Here is a 27,483-nt window from a genome sequence, read left to right on the forward strand (position 1 = left end):
GAGTGACTGTGGCTGTAGCAGAGGTGTGGTTGTGGAGAGAGATGAAGTGGGATCTGTTGGAAAGGTAGGAACGGAGCCAGCTGAGTGCAGAGCCTTCAATGCCGAGGTCTTTGAGTCTGGTGAGCAGGATGTTATGGTTCACTGTATCGAAGGCTGGGCTCAGGTCGAGGAATATGAGGATGTTGAGGGAACCAATGTCAGCAGAGGTGAGGAGGTCTTTGAGGAGAGCAGTTTCTGTGCTATGGAGGGGACTGAAGCCAGATTGGAGGGGTTCAAGTAGGTTATACGCAAGGAGGTGGGAATGAAGTTGCAACGCAACGATATGCTCCAGGGTTTTTGAAAGAAAGGGGCCTTCAAATGGGGATGGTTGGAGAAAGCACCCTGCTTGCCTGCTAGATTTTCACTTACTGTAACTGCAGGAAAAATGTTCCTGATTTTGGGAGAGTTCAGAACCAGGGGTTACAGTTTGGAATAAAGGGTAGGGATATGGGGGAATAAAACAGGAAAGATGTACTGATTTTAGATGAACAGCCATGATCATATTGAATGGCAGTGCTGGCTCAGAGGGTCGAATGGCCTATTCCTGCACCTATTTTCTATGTTTCTATGCTTGAGTATATGGCAATAAAACCCGACCACTTGATTTTGAAGCATTCATGCATGGTGGACGTATAATGTAGTCATAGAGTGATACAGTGTGAAAACAGGCCCTTCGGCGCAACTTGCCCACACCTGCCAACATGTCCCAGCTACGCTACCTGCTTTTGGTCCATATCCCTCCAAACCTGTCCTATCCATGAATCAGTCTAACTGTTTATTAAAAGTTGGGATAGTCCCTGCCTCAACTACCTCCTCTGGCAGCTTGTTCCATACACCCACCACCCTTTGTGTGGAAAAAGTTACCTCTTAAAAATACTTCAAACAAAAAACATTGAAATCAAACTTCTACAATGCACTAAAACATGATTTTAATACATCAGATTTCAAAAGGTTCCTACCGTGGGAGTGGGACACCCCCCCCCTCCCACAACCTCCTCCCACTCAGTTGTTCCACTCCCTCGCCGAGTACCCACAAGGCCAGTGATCGCTCAGCCCCCCCACTTTCAAAAACATTCCGTGGCAACAGAGAGCACTGCCAGATGTGGGCGGGGAACTGAGGCCAGTTGTCCGTGATGTCTGGATCCCAATGCTCAGCGCTTCGTATTTCGGAGTTGGCTAATGTGATTGATTGACAGAAAGCCTGATTTGTAATTTGTTGAGAAAACCTTAATTTATTAATCCGGAATATCCAGGGGTATGGGATAATTGAATATTAAAATGACATGCAAGATGTCAGGCTGTCTGTCTCAACATACAGCCCCGATAACCCATTATTTCCTTCAGTTAATATTGGGAAGGTAGCACTATTGTCATTTGCCACTCAACTATTATGTTTGTTTACCTCGCTGACTATTTCTAAACCCCCCCCCCCCCCCCTAAATTCCTTTGACAGGTTGAATAGAAATGTCCCCAATCTCGTTGTTTTATTAATTGAACACATCGATTAACATCCTCAAGGAGTGTAAACAAATGAAAACTGATTCAGATGCGATGTTTAAGAGCTTGTTCAAAGAAGGGGCATATTTTAAATGAGTGACGGAGATACCTGCAGGGGAATGTGTGTGGCGGTTATTATTTGTCTTTAGTTATAGCTGGAACCAGGACATCTGAAGATTCAAAGTTTAATATAGTAATTGTGCTGATACTGAGCTAAACCAACCACGTAATGAATATCTTCCATTCGGAGGTTTTAATTTTCTGATTTAAGCCATTTAAGCTCACTTGGATTTCAATCGCTTCAATGTAACAGTAATTGGGAATGGGGAGCATTGGAACAAAAATTTGCCCTCGGTACATCTTAACTGTAATATAATAATGTATGCATGTTGGTAGGTGCAATCAAAACAAAGGACTTTAAAAACAATCATTTTTGTGTTATGAATACCACAGAAAATATTATGTACTCTCAAGATCACATTTAATAGAATAATATTGCTTAAATATATAGTTATTGGACTTTGCATTTTGGAATAGTCCCAGCTGAGAGGAAGACAGCAAAATACTGAAAATATTGGGGGTGAAAATGACTTCAGGACAGTTTGTTAGGAAAATGAAGGAAATGGTAACAGAATACTTATACAGCTGAGTGAGTATAATTTTATAGATGAGAAATTGTGTTCAACCAATTGATGACTTTGACAAAGTAACTAGGATGTTAGATAACAATGAAGCCAATGGATGTAGCAAATTTTGTTATCCATAATTTGGTCCTTGAAGTGCCGCATAAAAGATTACCGCATTAGATAAGCACCTGTGGTCTTGAACGTAATAGGTTAAATCCAGGGGGTCAGATATGGGGCTTTATGTGTGGGCCAGATATATTGTCAGTGCAGAGGGGCTCGGAGAAAGGCCATGTGTGCATCCAGAGTCAAGGTCTGGAATAGTGCTGGGTGTGCAGTCAAAGCTGGGACAATGGGAGTGTTCAGCACTGGGAACCTAAGCAGGTAAGCAACTATGATCAAGGTAAAATAGGGGGGCCAGGTGTAAGGCTGGACTCGGGGTCAGGAATGAGAGAAGGTATGCAACTGGTCAAGGTCAGGAGTAGTACCAGGTGTGCAGTGACCTAGGTTGGTCAACATGGGCCAAGTGTTTGAATATAATCTGATTTCCATACATGGATATACTAAGATCATTCATGTGCTGCATCTGTTGTTCAGAGCCTGGCTCTACTGTGGAATGTAATTTAGCCTAACCTTATTCAAAGTTAATCCAATTTTAAGCATAAATATTGCATTCAAGTGTAGGTTAAAAGACTTGCTACAGTATGCACCACATTGCACAATTTCAAGCTGAAAACTGCAAAAGCTCCGAAAGGATTCAAAAGGATCCCCACGATCCAGGCCACCCCATCTTTTCATTGCTACTGTCGGGCAGGTTGTACAGGAGCATGAGCCCTACATGACCAGGCTCAGAAATGACTACTTTCCGACAACCATCAGGTTATTGAACTGACCTGCACAAACCTAATCCTACTTTGGCAACATAACACTATGGAGCATCTCTTGCACTACCATAGGCTTGTTTCCTAATTGTAGTTTGCATTGTTGTTATTTTGCAGTCTTTTGCTTTCCACTGTCTTGTAGAATCGTGTGTAATTTCTATATAATTTGATTTTGTGTATTTGAGTCTGAGTCTGGGTCTGTGATGCTGCTGCTGCAAGCAAGTTTTTCATAATACCGAACTTATGCACGTAACAAACGCAACGATTTCAGAGTAGACTTAAGTGAGAGGTTGAAGGATGCCGGCGAAGGTTGTGTCCAATTGATTGGCGCATGATTTCCAAACCTATCCAGGAACTCCATCCAGGATGACCGACCGACTGATTTCTGACTGACCGACCGACTGACTGACCCTAATCCTAATGCTAACCCTAGCTCTACATTTGTTATTTATCATTTTTATTTAACAGTAGTAGTAGGGCCCCCTCTCGGTCATGAGTGACCATGGGTGATGCATCCTAGTTTGTTGGATGCAAGCCTGGGCGATGTCATATGGAGGACAGGCTGTTGCCCATGCAGCGTGTCCCCTCTCTCCACGTCGCTGATTGATCCAAAGGAACAGCAGGTCCTTTACAGTTTGGCACCAGCGCCATCGCAGGAGCTGCCAGAGTGAGATTGTAGACAATGACGAACTGCCTTAGGGGCTCCGACTCTGTATTTTCTTGAGGTTTACTCCTGGAGCCTTTTCCATGACTGGATATGGCCACAAGGCAGTGGAGGTTTTAAATCAGAGTTATCCCTCTCCTAGATGGACTGCCTTCCCAGGCTGACGAACCCCATCTGCCCAGCCACTCATGGGGGCGGGAGCGTCTACCTTCCCGTGCAGGTCTATAGCACCTGCCCACTGCCCATAACTATTTAACAGTTCACATCATAACTTTACAAAGATAAATCAATTGTAAAACAAAATTATCAGCAAGGTTAGAATCACCTATATTCCTCTGAAACCTTGCTACTATTTTGATGTAATTAGGAGGCAGCCATGATCCCAGAGTGCTCACTGCCTAGCTACCATGAAACAATGCGCGTGATTCGTCAATTGCCGTCTGACGCAATGTCAAACGTGCATTGATTGGACAATTATCGGAAAATTTGATGTTTTTCTCATAATTTAAAAATATGTGCAGGTTGTGGTCTTGACGAGTATCAGGTATGATTTCTATAATATTTTTACACAATACATTAAAAATTCAGGTAGTTACGTGATTTGGGTCACGAACTTAAACGAAAAAGCACCGCATTTTACATCAAAATATAAGGGAATAGCTCTTGTAATTTAGATGGGAGTTCCTATTGTTTACAAGAAGGCCTTTACAGTGTTGATAGTACAAAATGCAACTTTGTTGCCTGGTGCCGAGCTTGATAGCAGGTGGGCTTTCCAGTTTTATTCTTAATTTTTGACCCATTAATTAGCTTGAGAGAATTGATGGGCCTTTTCAACAGCTGTTTAAGACTCATTTTCTGGGTCAGACCAAAAAATGACCAGTTCCTTCTGTGAAGATTACATTTCTTCCTATTATTTAGCAGACGTTTATTTTGTTTCTCAGGCTTAAAATTATGTTTTGTTTTGAAGAGAGTGATTTCTATCTATAACTATTCTAGCATCCTGTCTGCTCATCACAGAGGCATTGAAGCTATCTAATTAATATCTCAATGTTTAGTGGAGCAACAAAAGATTAGATTAGATCCAACGTTATTGTCATTGCACATAGTACAAGTACAGTACAACGAAATGCAGTTTTGCATCTAACCAGAGTGCAAAGTAATAAAGTGCTGATTAAGACAATATATACAAATGAGGATATATTGGTCGGGCATGTACATATGGCATGTACACGGGCATGTACATATATCCAGATAGTTGTTATGGTGCAAAAGATTGACGTGCTATATTCTGGTGAATAAGCGCTTAACTATAAATTATATAAACTATAAATAACACTGATGGGAAGGGGGGAGGGCTAGCGCCGGGCCAGTCAGTTCAGCAGGGTAATGGTGTTTTGGAAGAAGCTGTTCCTTAGCCTGCTGGTGCGAGACCTGAGGCTCCTGCACCGCCTCCCTGATGGGAGGAGGGCAAATAGTCCATGTTTGGGGTGTGAGTGGCCCTTAATGATTTTGCCAGCCCGTCTCAGACACTGTGTGCGGTGAAGGACAGCCATGGCAGGGAGCGAGGCACCGATCCACCAAACAGGGAAACTATCTCAATTTGAATTGTTTTAAAGATATCTTTGCAACTCATTACTGGAATAAAAATAGCCTTTGTTGAATTTGTTGTACTGTGAAACTGTTTTCCAAAGGATATTACAAATTTGCCAAATTGTGGAAAGTTAATAAAAGCAGACTTTATAATGTAGTAGCCTTAGTAGAATATGTCAGTCTTCAACAATCTGTGTAGCTAGTTTGTAATATGGTGTGCTTACAGTGATAGAATTTTAGATATTTCTACTTCATTCTGAAATTGGATATTGCAGAGGCAGCTATTGCAGACGACCAATATGCAGGAAAGGATCAGTTGTTCATCAGTGAATACATAATTGGATTGCAAATTCTTAACTGCATTCTCCAGGTCAATGGCTGTAAAATTGTAATAGTTGAAAAACAAAAGGATAGTGGAGAACTTAAATTTAGATTGTCGGTAACCTTGGGGAGGAGATGGAACCAGAAGCAGAATCTGTTGCAAATATCAAACTATTGAAGGAATTCAGCAGGTTTTGCAGCAACTGTGGAGGGAACTGGACAAGTACCATTTCAGATTGGGACCCTTCTTTAATCGGAAGAAGGGACCCAATTTGAAACATTGTCCATCCATTTCTCTTCGTGGATGTTGCCCGACTTGTTGAGTTCCTCCAGCAATTAATTTTATTATTTTTGCTTCAGATTCCAACATCTGAGGTTTTAGTGGAATCAGTCGTATTCCCTAAATCAAACTGATTTTGCTTTTGGGGAAGTAGAAGACTGTTTGCTGTGTGCATTTCATAAATTTCATAAATGCATGCGCCTACCAGCTGCCAGCAATCATTGGATTGATCTATTGTTGTCCTTGGAAGGAGAAAGTGTACAAACCTGCATTAAAAGTGAAGTACAGGTGCACAACCTTTTATCCGAAAGCCTTGGGACCAGACACTTTTCGTAATTCAGAATTTGTCGGTCTTCGGAATGGAAATTTTTTAGCGTAGATTTTAATGGCTGGCTCAGTGGTAGAGTGTTCGGCTCATATCCGCAAGGTCGCGAGTTTGCGCCTTGATCCCGGCAGTTCCTCGGTCGCGAGTTTGAGTCTTCAATGTCGTTTTATCTTGCAGAATAAATGTTTGTATGAAATGCAGTGTAGGAGAGGTGTACTGACTGTGTGGGCAGAACTTTGGAAGTGATTGCCCACCAGTCTAAAAAGCCGCTGTGTCTCCCTGTCCCTGGGATAGTAGGGGGTGATCAAACAGCACAATACCCCCCTCCCCCTCCAACTCCAGAGGAATCCTCTCCCTGATGGGCCGCCACGGCGACAAGTGGCAGTTTGCCCACAGCCCGAGTTGCGCCACCCCAAGAACAATTCGTACCTTGCACACCATCAGCTTCTGCCCCTACGTGTTCCTCTGGAGTTGGAGCGGGGCTGGGCTGGAGTTGCTGCTGGCTGTGGGTCTCTGGGATCTCCGTGCTTGCAGTGGGCCTGGAGGTCGCTGTCCCGTTGGTCCTGACGTCTCCGGCCACCCCCCTGGACTGGAGCTGAGACTGGGAACTGTACCGCCCTTGCCCCCTCCCTCTGCAACTGCAAACAACCCCACTCTCCTGCAAGGGCGGTACAGTTCCCGGAGGATAGCAGGTGGCCGGAGACGTCAGGACCAACAGGGACCCGCTCCCCGATGGGCCCCTACGACGCCCCGAGCTGCGCCCCGTCATCCGCAACCCAGGTTCCTCTGTAGTTGGAGCGGGGCTGGGCTGGGCTGCTGCAGGCTGTGGGTCTCTGGGTTCTCCGTGGGCCTGGTGGTCGACGTCCAATTGGTCCTGACGTCTCCGGTGACTCGCACGGCCCTGCTGCCATCGCCGACGTGAAAGCAGTCCAAAGCCCCTGCGCCGGTGCAATGAGCGGGGAGCTGGAGAGGGGAGGGAAGGGGTCACACACATGGCCGGGAAGCAGAGGGGTGTAGGTGGGGTGAAACTGAAGGGAGCGACAATCTACTGCTGCCTGCACGCTGAGTTAAAAAGTTCCCACGCAAGACTCACGATACACTGTGTATCGTGAGTCTACCGTGGGAACTTTTTAACTCAGCTGGCAGGTAGCAGCATATTGTCAATTATTAACCCTCCCGCGCAATATACCCTCACCTTCTCTTTTATGAATGGGGATTTAGTTCCCCTTTCTTCGAGGACCGACTGGAGGTTCCGCTGTCACCTCTGCGGGCCGCCCTCGGTGAACGTCTTCAAGGACCTTTCTTCAAGGACCGAAAAAATGTCGCTATTCGGAGGATTTCGTTATTTGGATCTTCGGATAAAAGGTTGTGCACCTGTACCTGTTCAGTTTGATTGAACACAGCCAATTAAATCTACTGTTCAGTTCATATTCTTCCCCAAGTTGCTTATAATGCAGATTAATGTACACTGTGGAATAACCTTTGTCTCTCCATTGTTTATGATTTTTTACTCTTTGGTCAGTTTGCCACTTCCATAATTATGCCATTTCATGCCCTTATTCAAGCAAGCCCTCATTCTCCCTTTGAGATTCATCAATATGCTGCCACCACATCTCACTCCCAAATTAATCTTTACTGCAATCCATGTTTCAGACTCTGCACAAACACTACCTACTGGATCTCCTGTTTTTTTTTTTTATTTTATTAGAAGTAAGTACAGTCATATGGCACCAAAGTGCCTAATATATATTTTCATAATACATTTTATGTACAACTTCTTTTTTTTGTTACATTGAAAAAAGATTAGAATAAGAAAAAGAAGTTGGATAGTAAAGGATAGAAAGATGTGAAATATATAGTGTGAGAAGAAAGAAAACGAGTAAATGAAGAAAGTTGAGAGAGAAAATAGAGAAAAGAAAATAAAATAAAAAAGAAAAGGAGATCATTATTTATAATCTTGACCAACCCTCGTCCAGTCCTGAAACAGTTATTTTTTACAATTGTGTTGCACCATATGATTCCAAAAAAACGACGAATGGAGACCAACTTGTTATGAATTGGTCTGATTTATCCATTAGGGGGAATCGCATTTCCTCAAGATGAGTGGTGTCCAACATACTTGCAATCCACATTTTAAGCGTTGGTATTGATGTACCCTTCCAAAATTTAAGTATTAATTTTTTTGCTATTATTAAACCATAGTTAAGGAATAGATTTTGAGATGGGTTCAATTTATTCCCATCTTCCATTACACCAAATATAATCATTTCAGTATTAGGTTCCATTCTTGTCTTGAATAAGTTTGTAAATATTTCAAAAATATCATTCCAAAATCTATAATGTTTTATGCAGGAAACTAAGGAGTGTGTTATAGCTGCCTTTTGGGCTAGACATTTATCACAAGTGGCGGATATATTTGGATAAAATTTGTTCAATCTTGTTTTTGAATAATATAAATCTATGTACAATTTTAAATTGAATTAGATTATGTCTTGCATTAATTGAACATTTGTGAATATATATCAAGTATATTTCCCATTTAACCTTCGTAATTTTTATTATTAGTTCCCGTTCCCACTCTTGTCTAAGTACCTGTCGATGGTAGGTCTATATTTAGAATATTATTATATAAATATAATATTAATTTTTGTGAGTCAGCTTCAATATTCATTGCTTCTTCCAATAAGTCAGGAGTTACTTTTTGATATCCTTGTATATATTTTTTCATGAAATTGCAAATCTGAAGATATTTAAAATATTCGTTGTTTTTCAATTTTAATTTTAATTGTAATTGTTGGAATGATAGTAGGTTTCCCATTTCGTACAACCCCGATCCTTCTAATTCCGAGACTTTCCCATTGGTTATATGTCTTATCAATAAGAGATGGTTTAAATAAAGGGTTATTCGCGATTGGCATTAACAGTGATAGATTTCTTAATTTTAAAGATAATTTTATTTGTTTCCAAATTCTTATTGTACCATATATAATTGGGTTCTTCTTATATATTGTGTTATTCATTTTTTTGGGGGAGAAGAGGATCGTTCCTATATTACAAGGATGGCAATCCACCTTCTCCATTTTTATCCATTCTGTCTGTTGGGTAGAACTATCCAACCAATAAATCATATTCTTAATATGCACTGCCCAGTAATAATACATAAAATTCAGAAGTGAAAGTCCCCCAACCTCTTTTGGTTTACATGTGTTTTTTTGTGATTCTATGTGATCTATAGTCCCAAGTATAATTAGTAATATTAGAGTCTAATTTTTGTTTTTAATATTTTGGTATATACCGGTATAGACTGAAATAGGTATAGTAATTGTGGTAGGAAGATCATTTTTATTGCATTTATTCTACCTAATAATGATAAGGGAAGTGTTTTCCAAAATTTAATCAGCGTATTAAGTTTATTTAATAAAGGTATGAAATTAGCGTTGAATAATGCTTTATATTTTCTAGTAATCTGAATACCCACATATTTAAATTTTTCTGTTGCGACTTTAAAGGGGAACTTCAATAAGTGTGTAGGTTCTTGAGGTTTTAATGTCATGATTTCACTTTTATTCCAGTTTATTCTATATCCAGAAAAAGACCCAAATTCCTCTAAGTTTAATAAATTTGGTATGCTCGTTTGTGACTTTGTAATATATAAAAGTATATCGTCTGCATATAATGAGATTTTATTCTTTGAGTCCCTGGTATTATAGCTCTGAATATTCGGATTAATTCTTATACTTTCAGCCAGGGGTTCTATCATAAGGGCAAATAGCAGGGGTGATAGTGCACATCCCTCCCATCCCTTGATAGTTGAAATTTTTGAGATAACATACTGGATCTCCTGGTTGATAACCATTTTAACTACTATTCCCATTCCCACACTGACTTTTCTGTCTTGGGTTGCCTCCATTGCCATACTGAGGCCACATGCAAAAAATTGGAGGTGTAACATCTCATATTTCACTTGCGTATCTTGTGGTATGAACATTGTCTTCCCCAATTTTAGGTAACCCCCAAATAACTTCTCTTCCCCTATGCCCCACCTGGAATCCAACCTATTTCTGTTAACCATCAGCTGATAGTAATAGCCCTGTCTCACTGTACGAGTTCATTCCAAGAGCTCTCCTGAGTTTAAAAAAAAATCAAACTCGTGGTGAGCACGGAGAATGAACGTAGTGGGTACGTCGGAGCTCGGGGACGTTTCTTAGCGGCTCGTAACGCTAACGGCAGGTACTCGGGAAGACTGGCTAATGGCAAGTAAGCACAGGAAGGCTCGTGAAGATTTTTCGACGTTGAAAAATGTCCACGAGAGCCCCGAGTACCGACGAGTGGCCATTACCGTAAATCTCCGAGTTCGAATTGGGGGCAAACTCGGGAGAACTCTTGGAATGAACTCGTACCGTGGGACAGGGCTTTAAATGTACTTATAAGTGAACCCTTTCTGCACAAGAGAACCAAGAGTGTTCTATTATTATATGTACCAAAACAAAGCAGTGAACTTGCACCAATGAGTGATCAACCATCAGTTATTCCTGTCCATTGTGAGACCATTTACTACACCTCATTGTTTAAGAGGGAACTATAGGGCCTATTTCCTTCGCTCCATAGATGCTGCTGCACCCGCTGAGTTTCTCCTGCTTTTTTGTGTAACCTACTACACCTCATTGGTGGGTCACTGCTGGAGACACTGAGCAGCTGTGTGTCTGTCTGTCTGCGTTGGATGACCTGGGCTCAGAACATGGATGAAATCATGAAGAATGCGCATCAGTGCCTCTACTTTCTGAGATGTTCAAGGCGAATATGCAAGAGACTCTCGAGCATTGTTTGTATAGTTAATCTCCGGCACAACGCTCCCCAACAACTATAGCATCTACATGAGGCACTGCCTTAGGAAGCGGGCATTTGGTATCAAAAATCTCTCCATCCGGGCCATGCCCTCTTCTCACTGCTGCTGTTGAGCAGGAAGTAAAGAAGCCTGAAGTCCCACACCATCCAGTTTAGGAACAACTACTTTTGTACAACCAGCTGGTTTTTTAATCGATCCACACAATCCGAATCGTACCTCAGCAACAGAGGCTACAGTTTGTTTCTACTGTGTTTTTGCGCTAATGTCTTGTGTTTGCATGTTTTTGTATGTTTCTCTTCATTGTCATGTATAATCTATGTATAATCAGTTTCTGTGAGTTGTCAGTCTACATACCTCAGATGCTGCTGCAGGCAAGCGCGTTGTTGTACAATTTCCTCATCTTTCTTGCGCTTGTGACAATAAACTCGACTTGACATGGATATCCGATTCTCCCTGAACATTAAAACCTTTCAGTCTCTCCCCGTTTAAAAAATAATTCTACCAAAGTGGAAGATTTTGCCAGAACATATCGCACTGCCTTGTTGTTGCCTATTTCTTTAGCGTGCCTACTACATTCTCCCTGGTACCTTTGTACATTCACCCGCAGTATCTGTTGTCATTATTTGTTTGTATATCACCTTTAGTTGCGATGTAGTAGACCGCCCTATCATCACTCCAACCTTTGATCACATTGAAAGATATTGGTCCTACTTCTCACTATTCCATCAAGTGTTCACACACCTCATTTACCATTAATTAGTCCTTGACCGTCTGTGCCTTGGTGATTCAGGTGCCCACCATAACACTACAAAAATGTTGTAAAACAACTTGCTTGGGCTGTGTGTTCCAGACTTCCGCTACACTCTTGGTGAAAAAATCTCCCTCAGGTCTCAGCTAAATCTTTGTGCTCAACAATATAATTTTGATCCTAGAATAGTCAATTCAAAGGTTTGTTTATTGTCACGTGTACCAATTAAGGTACAGTGAAACTCGGATTATCATACAGCCATACTAAAAATAAAGCAACAAGACACACAACTACATGTTAACATAAACATCCACCACAGCGGACTCCCCACTGTGAGGGAAGGCAATAAAGTCTAATCTTCTTCCGCAATTGTGCATGTAGGTAACTACCACCTTTCAACTATATCTTCTCTTCATCTACTCCTTGACTGTCATTTGCTTATGGGGTCAACTATACCAGCAATCTACAATCTACAATCCCCACCACTCAATTACTGTTGCGTTTCTATTCACCACTACAGTTCTCCAACTAAACAGGTAAAGACTGAAACTGTTTTACTCAACATAAAACCTCTGTTAATGCCACTGCATCGACTATGTTTCTTTTCTCAAGGTTAATCCAGATTGCCCAATTGTAGTTTAGTTTAGAGATGGGGTCAACTATAAACATGGGGTCAACTATCTGCACAGAAACATGCCCTTCGGTCCACCGAGTCCCCACTGACCCACGATCCCCGCACATTAACCACCCTACATACATTAGGGACAATTTACACTTATACCAGGCCAATTTACCTAACATGTATGTCCTTGGAGTGTGGGAGTAAACCGAAGATCTTGGAAAAAACCCATGGGGGGAAACGTACAAACTCCTTACAGACAGCACCCAGGTTCGGGATCAAACCCAGGTCTCGGGCGCTTCAACCGCTGTAAGGCAGCAACTCTAGTGCTGCGCCACCGTTGCTACCTATATCTCTGACCAGTTATTTCACCACTAGTTCCCTGAACTGTTTTTATATACAGGTGCACAACCTTTTATCCGAAAACCTTGGGACCAGACACTTGTCGGATTTCGGACATTTTCGGATTTCCGAATGGAAGATTTTTAGCATAGATTAGGAAGGTAGCGCGGGCGGCTTGAAAAGTCTGGAGCGGCTGCCTCCTCCCCGGAGACCGGGGAATCATTGCATAAATGTTAGTCAGTTAGTTTGGAGGGATTTTATGTGGTGGTGGTGGTGGGGTGGGGTGAAGGGGGAAACTTTAATTCTTAGTCCCCTACCTGGTCGGCGACTCCCAACCTCGCGGAGCTGGGGGCTCGGTCCGGCCGCGGGCGGCGCCTGTTGGAGCTCCGACCCCGGCAACTCTACCCCTGGCTGCGCGGCGCTCCAAATCCAGCGCCGCCCGCAGCCCCCAGCTCCTTGAATGTTGGGAGCCGGTGGCCACAGCGCTCCGGAGCTCACCGCACGGCGACCCGGTAAGGCATTGCCTGCTCCCCAGCGCTGCGATGCCGCCGACTCCCAACATTCGCGGAGCTGGGGCTGCGGGCGTCCGGCTGCGGGCGGCGGTAGATTTGGAGCGCCTCGCAGCCAGGGGTAGAGTTGCCAGGGTCGGAGCTACAACCGGCGCCGCCCGCGGCCGGACGCCTGCAGCCCCAGCTGGGAGTTGGCGGCCACAGCGCTGCGGAGCTTACTGCACGGCGACCCGGTAAGGCATTGACTGCTCCCCGCCTCTCCGACCAGGTAGGGAACTAAGAATTAAAGTTTCCCCCCTTCAACCCCCCCCCCCCCCCCCCCCCCCCCCCCCCCCACACATAAAAGCCCTCCAAACTAACTGACTAACATTTAAGCAATGATTTACAGATGTTTAAGTGTCTCCCTGGTCTCAGGGGAGGAGGCAGCCGCTACAGTAGTACAGACCTGGGTTGACCGTGGGTCGTTTCGGGTCAGGTTTGGCGCCAAACGCGAGCTTTGGTGTGCAGACGACATCCTGGAAAAAATGGCCGGTTTTCGTAGTTTTTCGGTTTCTGGAACTCCGGATAAAAGGTTGTGCACCTGTACCATGGTTTGTACATATAAACTACAAAATGCAATCCATTACTCACCAAAGCTACTTTGGCAGCACCTCCCAATCCCACAGTCATCAAGAAGAAAAAGGACGACGGGTGCATGGAAATACTATTGCTTTCAGGACCCCCCCCCCCCCCCCTCCCCAAGTTGCTTCATAGCGACGTGCCGTGCAAGTGTGTCAATGTTCCTTCATCACTGGGTCTGCGTCCTCAAGCCAATGTTGGGAGTGACTTCGCCAGAAGCATGGCAGGGATGGATGACACCTAGAAACATAGAAACATAACAATAGGTGCAGGAGGAGGCCATTCGGCCCTTCGATCCAGCACCGCCATTCATTGTGATCATCGCTGATCGTCCCCTATCAATAACCCGTGCCTGCCTTCTCCCCATATCTCTTGACTCCACTAGCCCCTAGAGCTCTATCTAACTCTCTCTTAAATCCATCCAGTGACTTGGCCTCCTGCCCTCTGTGGCAGGGAATTCCATAAATTCACAACTCTCTGGGTGAAAATGTTTTTTCTCACCTCAGTCTTAAATGACCTCCCCTTTATTCTAAGACTGTGGCCCCTGGTTCTGGACTCGCCTGGGCCATTGTAGGGAAAAATATCATCCTGCTCTCAAGTGATTCAACTATAACATGAATAAGATTACCAGTTTAGTATCATCTTGCAGTGTTTTAGCTTTTGACATCTGTGCCCTATAACACTGCCTATTTCTACTTTATATAAATAATAGCCTTGCCTACAATGGAAACCACTTGATTTTTGCTAACCAGCTCTAAAAGTGCAAGTTTGATTTGCTTGCAGACTGGAAAAGTGACATTAGCACAGCATTTCCCTGCACGCCGGCGAACTGTAAGGCGAGGCCGACCCCCTAAACATCACAACAATACTCACCATCAAGACCAAGTCATCAAAAGGAAAGCAAGGCTAAAAGAGGTATGTAGTTGTTTTATTGAACTTAAATGCATGTTAAAATCTAACTGAATGTAACATTTTAGTTGATGCCCAAAATACTAAGTATTGTATAGGAAGGAACTGCAGATGTTGGTTTAAACCAAAAATAGACACAAAAAGCTGGACTCAGCGGGATAGGGAGCATCTCTGGGAGAGAAGGAATGGGTGACGTTTCAGATCGAGACCCTTCTTCAGACTAGTCAGGGGAAAGGGAAACGAGATATATAGACGATGATGTAGAGATATAGAACAATGAATGAAGGATATGCAAAAAAAGTAACAATGGTAAAGGAAACTTTTCACAATGGCAGGCAGTGACTAGTGGGGTACCGCAAGGCTCAGTGCTGGGACGGACCCCAGCTATTTACAATATATTTTAATGATTTGGATGAGGGAATTGAATGCAACATCTCCAAGTTTGCGGATGACACGAAGCTGGGGGGCAGTGTTAGCTGTGAGGAGGATGCTAGGAGGCTGCAAGGTGACTCGGATAGGTTGGGTGAGTAGGCAAATGCATGGCAGATGCAATATAATGTGGATAAATGTGAGGTTATCCACTTTGGTGGCAAAAACAGGAAAGTAGACTATTATCAGAATGGTGGCCGATCAGGAAAAGGGGAGATGCAACGAGACCTGGGTGTCATGGTGCACCAGTCATTGAAAGTAGGCATGCAGGTGCAGCAGGCAGTGAATAAAGCAAATGGTATGGTAGCATTCATAGCAAAAGGATTTGAGTACAAGAGCAGGGAGGTTCTACTGCAGTTGTACAGGGTCTTGGTGAGACCACACCTGAAGTATTGCGTATAGTTTTGGTCTCCTAATCTGAGGAAAGACATTCTTGCCATAGAGGGAGTACAGAGAAGGTTCACCAGACTGATTCCTGGGATGGCAGGACTTTCATATGAAAAAAAACTGGATAGACTCGGCTTGTACTCGCTAGAATTTAGAAGATTGAGGGGGGATCTTATAGAAACTTACAAAATTCTTAAGGGGTTGGATAGTCTAGATGCAGGAAGATTGTTCCCGATGTTGGAGAAGTCCAGAACAAGGGGTCACAGTTTAAGGATAAGGGGGAAGTCTTTTAGGACCGAGATGAGAAAAACATTTTTCACACAGAGAGTGATGAATCTCTGGAATTCTCTGCCACAGAAGGTAGTTGAGGCCAGTTCATTGGCTATATTTAAGAGGGCGTTAGATGTGGCCCTTGTGGCTAAAGGGATCAGGGGGTATGGAGGGAAGGCAGGTACAGGATACTGAGTTGGATGATCAGCCATGATCATATTGAATGACGGTGCAGACTCGAAGTGCCGAATGGCCTACTCCTGCACCTACTTTCTATGTTTCTATGAAACGGGCCATTGTTAGCTTTTGAGTGAAAACGAGAAGCTGGTGCAACTTGGGTGGGGAAGGGATGGAGAGAGAGGAAGTGGGGGTTACTTGTATTTAGAGAAATCAACATTTATACCACTAGGCTGTAAGTTGCCTAAGCGAAATATGAGATGCTGTTCCTCCAATTTGCGTTTAGCCTCGCTCTGACAATGGAGGAGATCCAAGACAGAAAGGTCAGTGTAGGAATGGGAAGGAGAATTAAAGTGTTTAACAACCGGGAGATCAGGTAGGACTCAGCGGAGGTGTTCGGTGAAACGATCGCCCAATCTAAGTTCGGGCCCGCCGATAATAGTCCACATCTTGAACCATGGATACAGTAGATGAGGTTGGAGGAAGAGCAAGTGAACCTCTGCCTAACCTGAAAGGACTGTCGGGGTCCCTGGACAGAGTTGAGGGAGGAGGTATAAAGACAGATATTACATCTTCTGTGATTGCTGGGGAAGGTACCTGGGGAGGGGGTGGGAAGGGATGAGTTAACCAGGGAGATGCGGGAAGGGGTGGTGATGGGAAGATGCGAGTCGTGGAGGGATCCCATTGGAGGTGGAGAAGATTTCAGAGGATTATGTGTTGTATGTGACGACTGATGGGTTGAAAGGTAAGGACTAGGGGAGGGGGAGCTAGGGCGGAGCTGCTGGGTACTGAGGAGATGTGTGTGAAGGCCTTGTCTATGATGAGAGAGGGGAATTCTTCCTAATTCTAGACTCATCCAAGAGAGGAAACGTGCTTTGAGCACCCAGTCCATTATCCCTTTCAGAATAGTGTATATTTCATTGAAACTTGGCTTTGTGACCTCGTAGGTAAGGTTCACAAGGTTAATGCCCGGGATGGCGGGACTGTCATATGATGAAAGAATGATTCGACTGGGCTTGTACTCTCTGGAATTTAGAAGGATGAGAGGAGATTTTATAGAAGCCTATGAAATTATTAAGGGATTGGGCGCGTTTGATGCAGGAAACATGTTCCTGATGTCGGGGGAGTCCAGAACCAGTGGCCACAGTTTAAGAATAAGGGGTAGGCCATGTAGAACTGAGATGAGGAAAAAAAATTCACACGGAGAGTTGTGAATTTGTGGAATTCTCTGCCTCAGAAGGCAGTGGATGCTGATTCACTGGATGCATTCAAAAGAGTTAGATAGAGCTCTTTGGGATCAAAGGATAAGGGGAGAAGGCAGGAACTGATTGTGGATGATCAGCCATGATCACATTGAATGGTGGTGCTGGCTCGAAGACCTGCTTCTGCACCTATTTTCTATGTATCTATGATTCTTGTAAACTCCAGTGAACAGTTTATTCGGGGGTTATGAGTGAATGGGAACTTATTGTAAATTAGAATAAGGGCAGCAGAGTTTTGAATGACAAAGTTTAAGTAGGTGTTACGATGGTTTGGAATAGTCCGCTTTAGAGTTGATACAGGCACGAAAATGGTCTGCAAGAGCACATAATGTGGGGCTGAGGCTGTCAGGTGATGTTATTTTGGTGAAAAGAGGCATTTGTTGTGCTATTGTGGATTCATGGTCAGTTACTTAACCTGACTGTGGGTGCTGAGTTGTTGGATTCCATGGATGATTGACAGGAATGAAGATGGCATCATAGGTAAGGAAACTGGGGTTGTGGTAAGGACCAAGGGCAAAAGCTTTTTATGCCTGTTTGATTTGTGCATTTTTACAATAACACACTTGTTCCTTTAATACCAAAGCTTGATTTACACGCTCATATATTTGGAATCGCGTGATCAAATTTACTGCTGACAGCATCGTTGTGTATGTTTAAGCTATGTGGTTTTGATTTTTATGCTGCTTTTCTAGCACATAACAGGTGCCTGTATAAAGGAACACATTTTTCCTTATCCGGAACTGATAGATAGTCAAGGGCCTGTCCCACTTAGGCCATTTTTTAGGTGACTACAGGTGTACAGGTCACTGGGATGTTGTATGTATGGTCGTGAGTAGTCTTCTCAGTCGCCCAAAGAGTCGCAGAGTCTGGTCGCCACTGGATTTTTGATATGTTGAAAAATCTTCGGAGACAGTCGGCGACAGTGGGTTTAACGCTAATGAGCGTAGCTTGACTTCTCCTGACGTAGGTGCTGTCGTAGTTGTCGCCAGGTTAACTAACGTAGGTTGTCGCCAGGGGCTGATTTCGTTTTTTTTGTTACAGTAATGATTCTATTTCAAATTTTATGTCGAGGGGGGGGGGGGGGGGTCTGGTCGCTGGTTTTTTGGCGACCTGCTACAACTATGACAGTCGTCTAAAAATAGCCTAGGTGGGACAGGCCCTTCAGAGTTTTGGCAGAAAGAAAGGATCCAGAGAAACTGCAGGTAGAGGCGGTATTATCGGTGTTTGTTTCTTTGCACGTAGCCAATGACGGTGAGAGATAGTATGTACCGGAGAAATTGTGCTGGTAATGTTATTTTTGCTATTCTGTGTAACGTGACCCCGTTTCTGGCATGAATGTGAAGAAGGGTCCCAACACAGAACATCGTCTGTGTATTTCTTCTGCAGATGCTGCCTGACCCGCTGAGTTCCCTCAACACTTTTTTGAATTACCCACCTCATTGTTCACTTTCCCATGTTCTGGAGCCAATAACCTAATACCTGGCAATTTGCCAATTATTTTCTCTGGTCAATGTCTTGCTCATTCCCTTCTCAATTATCATATTAAAGTGTTGCACTGAAATCAGAATTTCCTTAATTTTAATTCCCTCCATCCGCTCAGATGTATTAATCATTGTGAGATCCTGTTGCAAATCTCCCCTTATTACAGTGTAGGTAGAAAGATAGACACAAAGCTGGAGTAACTCAGCGGGACAGGCAGCATCTCTGGAGAGAAGGAATGGGTGCCTTTCTTCAGACTGAAAGATATTCTGTACACATCTTAAGAAGAAAAAGCTTGCATTATAAAGGTTCTTTCATGTGCTCAAGGCCTTCCCTTTATAGGTAATTATTTCTGAAGTGTGGTCACCTTCATTTTTCACATGTATAGCAGCCAATTAGAGCCTACCAACGTTCCACAAATGACAGAAAAGAATAATGAATTTATTCCTGATGGTGTTGATTGAAAGATGAATGTTAATGAGGCAATTCGGAGATCTCCCTTGCTTCATGCGTGGTACCCTTTGATTTTTGATTATTGTTCATAGCAAAAGGATTTGAGTATAGGAGCAGGGAGGTTCTACTGCAGTTGTACAGGGTCTTGGTGAGACCACACCTGGAGTATTGTGTACAGTTTTGGTCTCCAAATCTGAGGAAGGACATTATTGCCATAGAGGGAGTGCAGAGAAGGTTCTCCAGACTGATTCCTGGGATGTCAGGACTGTCTTATGAAGAAAGACTGGATAGACTTGGTTTATACTCTCTAGAATTTAGGAGATTGAGAGGGGATCTTATAGAAACTTACAACATTCTTAAGGGGTTGGACAGGCTAGATGCAGGAAGATTGTTCCCGATGTTGGGGAAGTCCAGGACAAGGGGTCACAGCTTAAGGATAAGGGGGAAATCCTTTAAAACCAAGATGAGAAGAACTTTTTTCACACAGAGAGTGGTGAATCTCTGGAACTCTCTGCCACAGAGGGTAGTCGAGGCCAGTTCATTGGCTATATTTAAGAGGGAGTTAGATGTGGCCCTTGTGGCTAAAGGGGATCAGAGGGTATGGAGAGAAGGCAGGTACGGGATACTGAGTTGGATGATCAGCCATGATCATATTGAATGGCGGTGCAGGCTCGAAGGGCCGAATGGCCTACTCCTGGACCTAATTTCTATGTTTCTATGTCAGCTGCCTAAATCAAATTCGGAAAGTGTACATGCTAGATATCAGGAATTATTTAAGTGCTACATGCGGTCTTCTGCCTGAACATACCTGGCATAATTAACCTTTTCACCTTTATACATGCCTTTTTGCTCATTCTTGCTTAATTGGAAAATTATGTTCTGATTCAAACTACTAATTTTTTTTTTTAAGTAACATAAATCTTTTTCACTCTGATGCTAACTATCGCATTATGGTTGTAACCATTCAACCTATTTTTTTGCACTTTTAACGTAAAAATAGATTAAAAGTTTTATTTATTTTTTTAAAGATCATGGAATCTTGACGGCACTGGGCCTGTACTCGCTGGAGTTCAGAAGGATGAGGAGGGACCTCATTGAAACTTACCGAATAGTGAAAGGCTTGGATAGAGTGGATGTGGAGAGGATGTTTCCACTAGTGGGAGAGTCTAGGAGCAGAGGTCATAGCCTCAGAATTAAAGGACATTCTTTTAGGAAGTTGAGAAATTTCTTTAGTCGGAGGGTGGTGAATCTGTGGAATTCTTTGCTACAGAAGGCTGTGGAGGCCATCAGTGGATATTTTTTGAGGCAGAGACAGATAGATTCTTGATTAGTTTGGGTGTCAGAGGTTATGGGAAGGCAGGAGAATGGGGTTAGGAGAGAGAGAGATAGATCAGCCAAGATTGAATGGTGGAGTAGACTTGATGGGCCAAATGCGCTAATTCTACTCCTATCACTATGACCTTATGATCTTTCAACGACTGTTTAAAATGTCAATAAAATCTGAGCAGCGTGCTCTTCATTGCTGTACATTAAATATCATATTTTCTGTCTGATACAGTAATGAAAATTCTGTTTTAATTAGCTCCTGAAACAGTGTGACGATGAGGAACTGATGGAATTAGCTCTTCCCAGACTTACTAAAGTCATCACACTCTGGGAATTTCTGTTGATGAAGGTAAGCGTATTCTCATGAAGTACTATACCTGTTATACAAGATGAGTCCAAGTTTCATGTAACTGGAGTTCCTAATATTTCTTCCACAAAAATAAATCACCAGAATATACTTTATTTAATCTGCGCTCAATGGTTTGGACTATCCCAGAACTTTCAATATTTGCAAACTTTATGCTCTATTCAGACCTGCAAAGGTTGTTTTTCCTGTATATTTTCATAGAACTATGTTTAAAAGGTTTTCTGTTTTGGGGCTGATGTAACTAAAGCTATTAGTTACAATGTTCAAGTAAATTTGGCTACAACATAATCGTTTGTCATGTACCAAATTATGTAAAAGTTTAAAGTGCATGATTATGGTTTCACAATAGGCCAAGTAATCTATAACAAAACCAGAAATATATTAACCAGCTGTTGATTATTTTATTCATTGAACAGCATTGTGCAAAGCGTGCAATATTTTAACGTATGTTGTACTATTTCAGAGGAATATCTTGAATATCTGAAGATGTATTTGTTACTTAAAGCTGCATTCCTTCCAGGCTCCATTAGAAATAGACAGATAAAATACTGCATGCTGTTGCAGACTTATCAGGCTCTGGGAACCCTAAACAAAGAACTACATTTATTTAAAATCCTCGTGTGCATGTGTATATGTGTGCATGTAACCTCCCTCAATTCACGAGTTATTCATAAATCCACCATTTTGCAAGTCTTTCCACCCCTATCGCAAACTGGAAATAATGGTGACCGAAACAGAATCCTCGGTGAAAATTGTTAGCAGTCCGTCAGCTGTGATGGTATCATGAAAGCTGCCACCCCTGTGGTGCTGTACTCAAAATGGTGGACCTAGTAATTAAGGTGAGGAGTTCTGACTTTTCTTCCTAATTGCTTCTTCCCCTCCCCTCTCTCCTTAACAAAAAAACCGTGCTTAAATCAGAGGGAATAATGTGTGTCGTCTGTCTCTAGTTCTGGTTAATGACCTCTAATCTTTAGTTAAAATTAATATATCCTTTAATCTTGCATTGGATACAAACCTACCCTCAACCAAATCATCTTAGATAATTGCCAGTATTTGTACTCATTAAGTTTCTCTGGTGGATGACATCCTCCCAGCCTGATGGTCCCTCTGTGTGCTGTCCACTCTGGCCATGGCATTTGTGTGCTAGTTCTGTAATGCTACTATTACTCTTCTCCTACACATTTTTTGAAGCTCACAAACAACGATAAACAAAGATTTTGCTACATTCATTCATTACGTTCATTGAGATTTTAAATGGTTTCTGAATAGCTTGTATCGAGTCCTTCCCGTGTCTTGGCAGATCCAGCAAAACAAGAAATAAAAGTAAATATAATCAATGAGTTTTCATTTGTTAAAGACGGTAGATTAATATTCCAGATGTAACACAATAGTTCAGTTGAATCGGTATATCAAAATATCAGTTCATCCTTTCTATTTGTCGATAATAACTTGTTGCAGTCCCTTCATTATTTTTCCTTTATATTCAATATCTTCAGCTGGGTTGAATGTTTCTGAGCAGATCTTGTATTTCTGGTTACATTATTGAATTAGCATAGGTGGACTTCATACTATTAGCCATTATTTTTCTCGGAGCCCATTGTGAAGGAATGCTCCTTTAAGGTTGTACAGACTTCCAAAGGGTGTTTCATTTTCTAAGTTGTCTGCTTTGAAAAAAATTGTTGATGTGAATCTGGAGTTCGGCCTTTTGGGAAACTAATGCACATATCATTTTTTTCGTGGGCAATAACTTTGAAATACCATTATGCTGAACAAACGTAATGTTTGCTCTTTTGTGATGTACAGTTGGATCTTAAGAATCTTAATGTCTGGTAAATTCTCTTATAAAAATCAAATTCTTACACTTGATGCTGAACCTCTAGGTGGAAAAAGGACGTCCCGCCAGACCACAGTTTCAAGATGTATATAGAGAGTTTGAAATGCTGCATAAACATGTGAAGAAAATGGCTGAAGAGCACTTAAGTAATTCCATTCGAATGCTAAATCCTCAACAGCCCTTACAGATTTCTAGTCTGCAGGTAAATAAATGCTTACGGATGTGTTTATAGGACAAGCAATGTTAAGATCTCAGATAAAGTGAATTTTCTTCCACTTTTTCTGCACCGGTCAATCCTTTTGCATGATTGCAATGAGAACTGTCAAATATACATCAAAACAATTCTGAAATATATTCCTTAAGATTTGTTGTGTTTTCCTTTTGTTAGTAGCTGCCTATTGTTTTACTGTGTTGAACATTTTGGTCCTTGTCAACTGCCAGTCACTTTATTGTTTATTAGTGCATCTAAAATAATTTTCTGCAGGACAATTTTGTGTTGTTGGGAGTCAATTTTATCTTTACCTGCAATGTCAAGTCAAGTTTATTTGTCACATACACATACGAGATGTGCAGCGAAATGAAAGTGGCAATGCTCGCGGACTTTTGTGCAAAAGACAAACAACCAAACAACCAAACAGACTATAAACACAATCATAACACACATATTCTTTTACATAATAAATAATGGAAGGAAAAACGTTCAGTAGAGTTAGTCCCTGGTGAGATAGGCGTTTACAGTCCGAATGGCCTCTTGGAATGTAAATCCAGCGCTACATTTTAAGGATAAATGAGGGCTACATTTTCATGAGGGCTACATTTTAAGCATAAATATCGGAATGAGATGCAGATAAAATGGCTCAACCGAATGAGCCACGGATTAAGTAACAATATCGCGCCAATCATTGTTCCAGCAATTTCCAAGATGAATCACCATAGAATAGCAATGTTACAAAGTATTGAGATTTTCAAAATCAAGTGTAATTTATCCCATCAGATAAAGCATAAAAAGAAGTTTAATTTGACACCTAATTCACTTTCATATCTCAAGTATTAAAAAGGTTATGGCCATTTTCATACTCGGAAATTAGCATCTTGTTCCCTATTGATTTTCTATGGACATAACAAAAAAGCTGTGATCGTGACCAGTCAAAAGCCCATAACGTTCTGAAAAATTAAGAAATCTGAATGAAATTTTCAGTTATCATAGATTGAAGCATTCTGAAACAAATATAAAACAATCTTACTTGGATGACCTGAAATTAAAGCATATAATTAGTTAGTTACCCAATTGTAGCTAATTCCAAACTTCAATTACTAGATCTAAACATCTATCCATTTCTTAAGAAAAGATTAACATTTTTAAATAGCCTAAGTGTCCAAATAACATTCACAAAGAATTCACAATAAAACATGATTTTTTAATCTCATTTACATTAATTTATAGGCCAAATGGAAGGAATTTAGTGTTCAATTGCTGTAAATTAATGGCCATTTAAATCGGCTTTCGAGTGCGATCCTGTGGAACGCGCTGGTTTAGAACGTTCCCATTGCGGTAGATTTGAAGCCCAAATGCCCAGAAAAATACTGCGGGATTTAATGGGGCCCCAAATTAGCTACTCACAACATTAAACTTTGTATAAAGGGACCTTAAGAAGCGCTTTTTAATGTAAAAATAAACAACCTACATTCCGTTGATCCTTGTATGAGATCCGGCCCGTGGTCGGCGGTCGCGGGTTTGGAGGGTAATTTTTAAAACTACTATAATAATTAAATAAACCCGCTAAATGTAAAAATATCTCCAGCGAACAAATCTCCAAGCGATTTTTCGTCAGCAACTCAGCAGGCTGAACAAGCTCGATTTGAACAGCCTAGGGAAAATCGCGTTTTAAACCCGCCCCCCTCTCAACGGCACCAAAATCGCACACACGGGCTTGGACAGATCTGCAGCAACGCTTAAGGTAGGTTTTGCAACATACCTACATAGAACACATCTAACAAGTTACACTTGAGCAACTCTTACCCATTGCTGTGTTGATCCGTTTAAAGTTAACGGTGCTGGAATATTGCAAGTTTTGACCATTTCGGACAGAGGATTTGTTTTTTGATGGACCATTGTCCTCTGTTTTCTGAGCCAAGCTCATGACAGCTCCAGACTTTATGTCAGTGTATTCTTGGCTGACTTTCCCGTTTCTATTTCAGGAAACCTGAGCCCTCAAATTGTGATACGTAACTTCCACCAAGGCCTGACCTTCACTCAAGCGGCTACTTCCATCATCATCGGTTTAGGCAATTATTTAACACCACTAGTATTTATACGGCAATTTAAAATGCAATTAATTCAATATTCCCAGCTGCTTTTTGCAGTGTTACCAAACAAAATTTGACCCCAACCCACACTAAACACATGATCAAACGCTTTTCCCGAAAAATAGGTTTTAGAGGGTATCTAAAAGGAGAACAGTGACAGGAAAAAGTGACATAAGAAGAGGTAGAAATAGGGACCTTGACAGATTAAGCCGTGCAGTCAATGAGCATGAAAGAAGCTAGAGTTGAAGGAATACAGAGCTATCGATCTGGAGTGAACATTAAACATAGAACAGTGCAACACCTGAGCATAGGCCCTTCGGCCCACAATGTTAGTGCCGAACATGATGCCTATCTGAAGTGATCTTATCTGCCTGCACATGACCCATATCCCTCTATTCCCTGCACTTCCATGTGCCTATCTAAAAGCCTCTTGAACACCACTATTGTATCTGCCTCCACCACCACCCCAGGCAAAGCGTTTCAAGCCCCCACCACACTCTGTGTAAAATAAAAAAACTTGCCCCGCACATCTCCTTTAACCTTTCTCTCACTTTATAGCTATGCCCTCTAATGTTGAAGATTTCCACCCTGAGAAAAGGGTTCTGATTGTCTATCCTATCCATGCCTCTCCTCGTAGAAACATAGAAACATAGAAGATAGGTGCAGGAGGAGGCCGTTCGGCCCTTCGAACCAGCACCGCCATTCATTGTGATCATGGCTGATCATCCCCAATCAATAACCCGTGCCTGTCTTCTCCCCATATCCCTTGATTCCACTAGCCCCTAGAGCTCTATCTAACTCTCTCTTAAATCCATCCAGTGACTTGGCCTCCACTGCCCTCTGTGGCAGGGAATTCCATAAATTCACAACTCTCTGGGTGAAAAAGTTTTCTCTCACCTCTTAGTCTTAAATGGCCTCCCCTTTATTCTAAGACTGTGGCCCCTGGTTCTCAACTCGCCCAACATTGGGAACATTTTTTCTGCATCTAGCTTGTCCAGTCCTTTTATAATTTTATATGTTCATATAAGATTTCCCCTCATCCTTCTAAACTCCAGTGAATACAAGCCTAATCTTTTCAATCTTTCCTCGTGGATGTTAATATGTGTTTATTGTTGTTTTATTGTATTGTATTATATGTATGACTGCTGCAATTTTGTTCAGACTTCGGTCTGAATGACAATAAAAGGCTATCTATCTATCTATAACAGTCCCGCTATCCAGGGATCAATCTCGTGAACCTACCCTACACGGCCTCAATCACAAGGATGTCCTTCCTCAAACTAGGAGATCAAAACTGTACACAATACTCCAGATGTGGTCTTACCAGAGCCCTTTACAACTGCAGAAGAACCTCTTTACTCCTGTACTGAAATCCTCTTGTTGTGAAGGCCAACATTCCATTAGCTTTCTTCACTGCCTGCTGTACCTGCACGCCAACTTTCAGTGACCGGTGTACAAGGACACCCAGGTCTTGCTGCACCTCCCCCTTACCTAAACTAACCCCATTGAGATAATATTCTGCCCCCTTGTTTTTGCTGCCAAAGGCGCATGTTCTATATTCTCCTATCAAATCCCCCCTCAACCTCTGATGTTCCAAAGAAAACATTTAAGTTGTTTAAGAAAGAATTGATAATGCTGGAAGAATCGAAGGTAGACAAAAACGCTGGAGAAACTCAGTGGGTGAGGCAGCATCTATGGAGAGAAGGAATAGGCGACGTTTTGGGTCGAGAACCGAAACGTCGCCTATTCCTTCTCTCCATAGATGCTGCCTCACCCACTGGGTTTCTCCAGCATTTTTGTCTACCTTCCAAAGAAAGCAATTCAGTTTATCCAACTTCTCCCTGTAGCTGAAACCCACTAAACCAGGCAGCATCCTGGTAAACCACCTCTGTAGGTTCCACATCTGGGGGACTGGAGGAGTTCAAAAATAGTGTGTTTTGGGAACACAAATTGTTATTTTAAAATGGAGTCATTATGAGTCATGTTGAGTTTGTTGTCATATGCACAAGTTCAGTGAGTATAGTTACAATGATAAATCTACTTGCAGCAGCGTTGCAGGCCCATAGAGTCGAACAAACACGCAAAAACAAATTATACCTAATTTCCAAAACTTCTAATTGTTTGATAGTAGTGTGGATTAATGTTATTCAAAAGTCTACAGTCATTAAATCTTTGCTATTGTTCGGGATCTACTGTAATCACCTGTACGTGCATTATCCAGTCTAATCCCACTCCTGTTTTCTTCCTAAACATTCTATTCGTTCTTAAGATAGACAAGTATTTGTCTTTAGTTTTGAAATACAGCATGGAAATGGGCCCTTTGGCCCACGTCTGCACCGATCAATCTGTACACGAGTTCTATCCTACACACTAGGGACAAT

General features: G+C 42.2%; 1 protein-coding gene across 2 annotated transcripts in view; it reads left to right on the top strand.

Annotated features, from left to right (window-relative positions):
* znf839 (zinc finger protein 839) overlaps positions 1-27,483 on the top strand; it is a 61,671-nt gene that overhangs the window by 21,355 nt on the left and 12,833 nt on the right. For both annotated transcript variants that reach the window (XM_055641171.1, XM_055641170.1), the window contains exons 3-5: positions 14,686-14,817; positions 20,851-20,943; positions 22,842-22,997. In XM_055641171.1, the coding sequence (XP_055497146.1) occupies positions 14,686-14,817; positions 20,851-20,943; positions 22,842-22,997 (381 nt within the window). The remainder of the gene's footprint in view (positions 1-14,685; positions 14,818-20,850; positions 20,944-22,841; positions 22,998-27,483) is intronic.

This window comes from Leucoraja erinacea, chromosome 9, assembly GCF_028641065.1.
Source record: "Leucoraja erinacea ecotype New England chromosome 9, Leri_hhj_1, whole genome shotgun sequence".
In the NCBI taxonomy this organism is placed as follows: Eukaryota; Metazoa; Chordata; class Chondrichthyes; order Rajiformes; family Rajidae; genus Leucoraja; species Leucoraja erinaceus.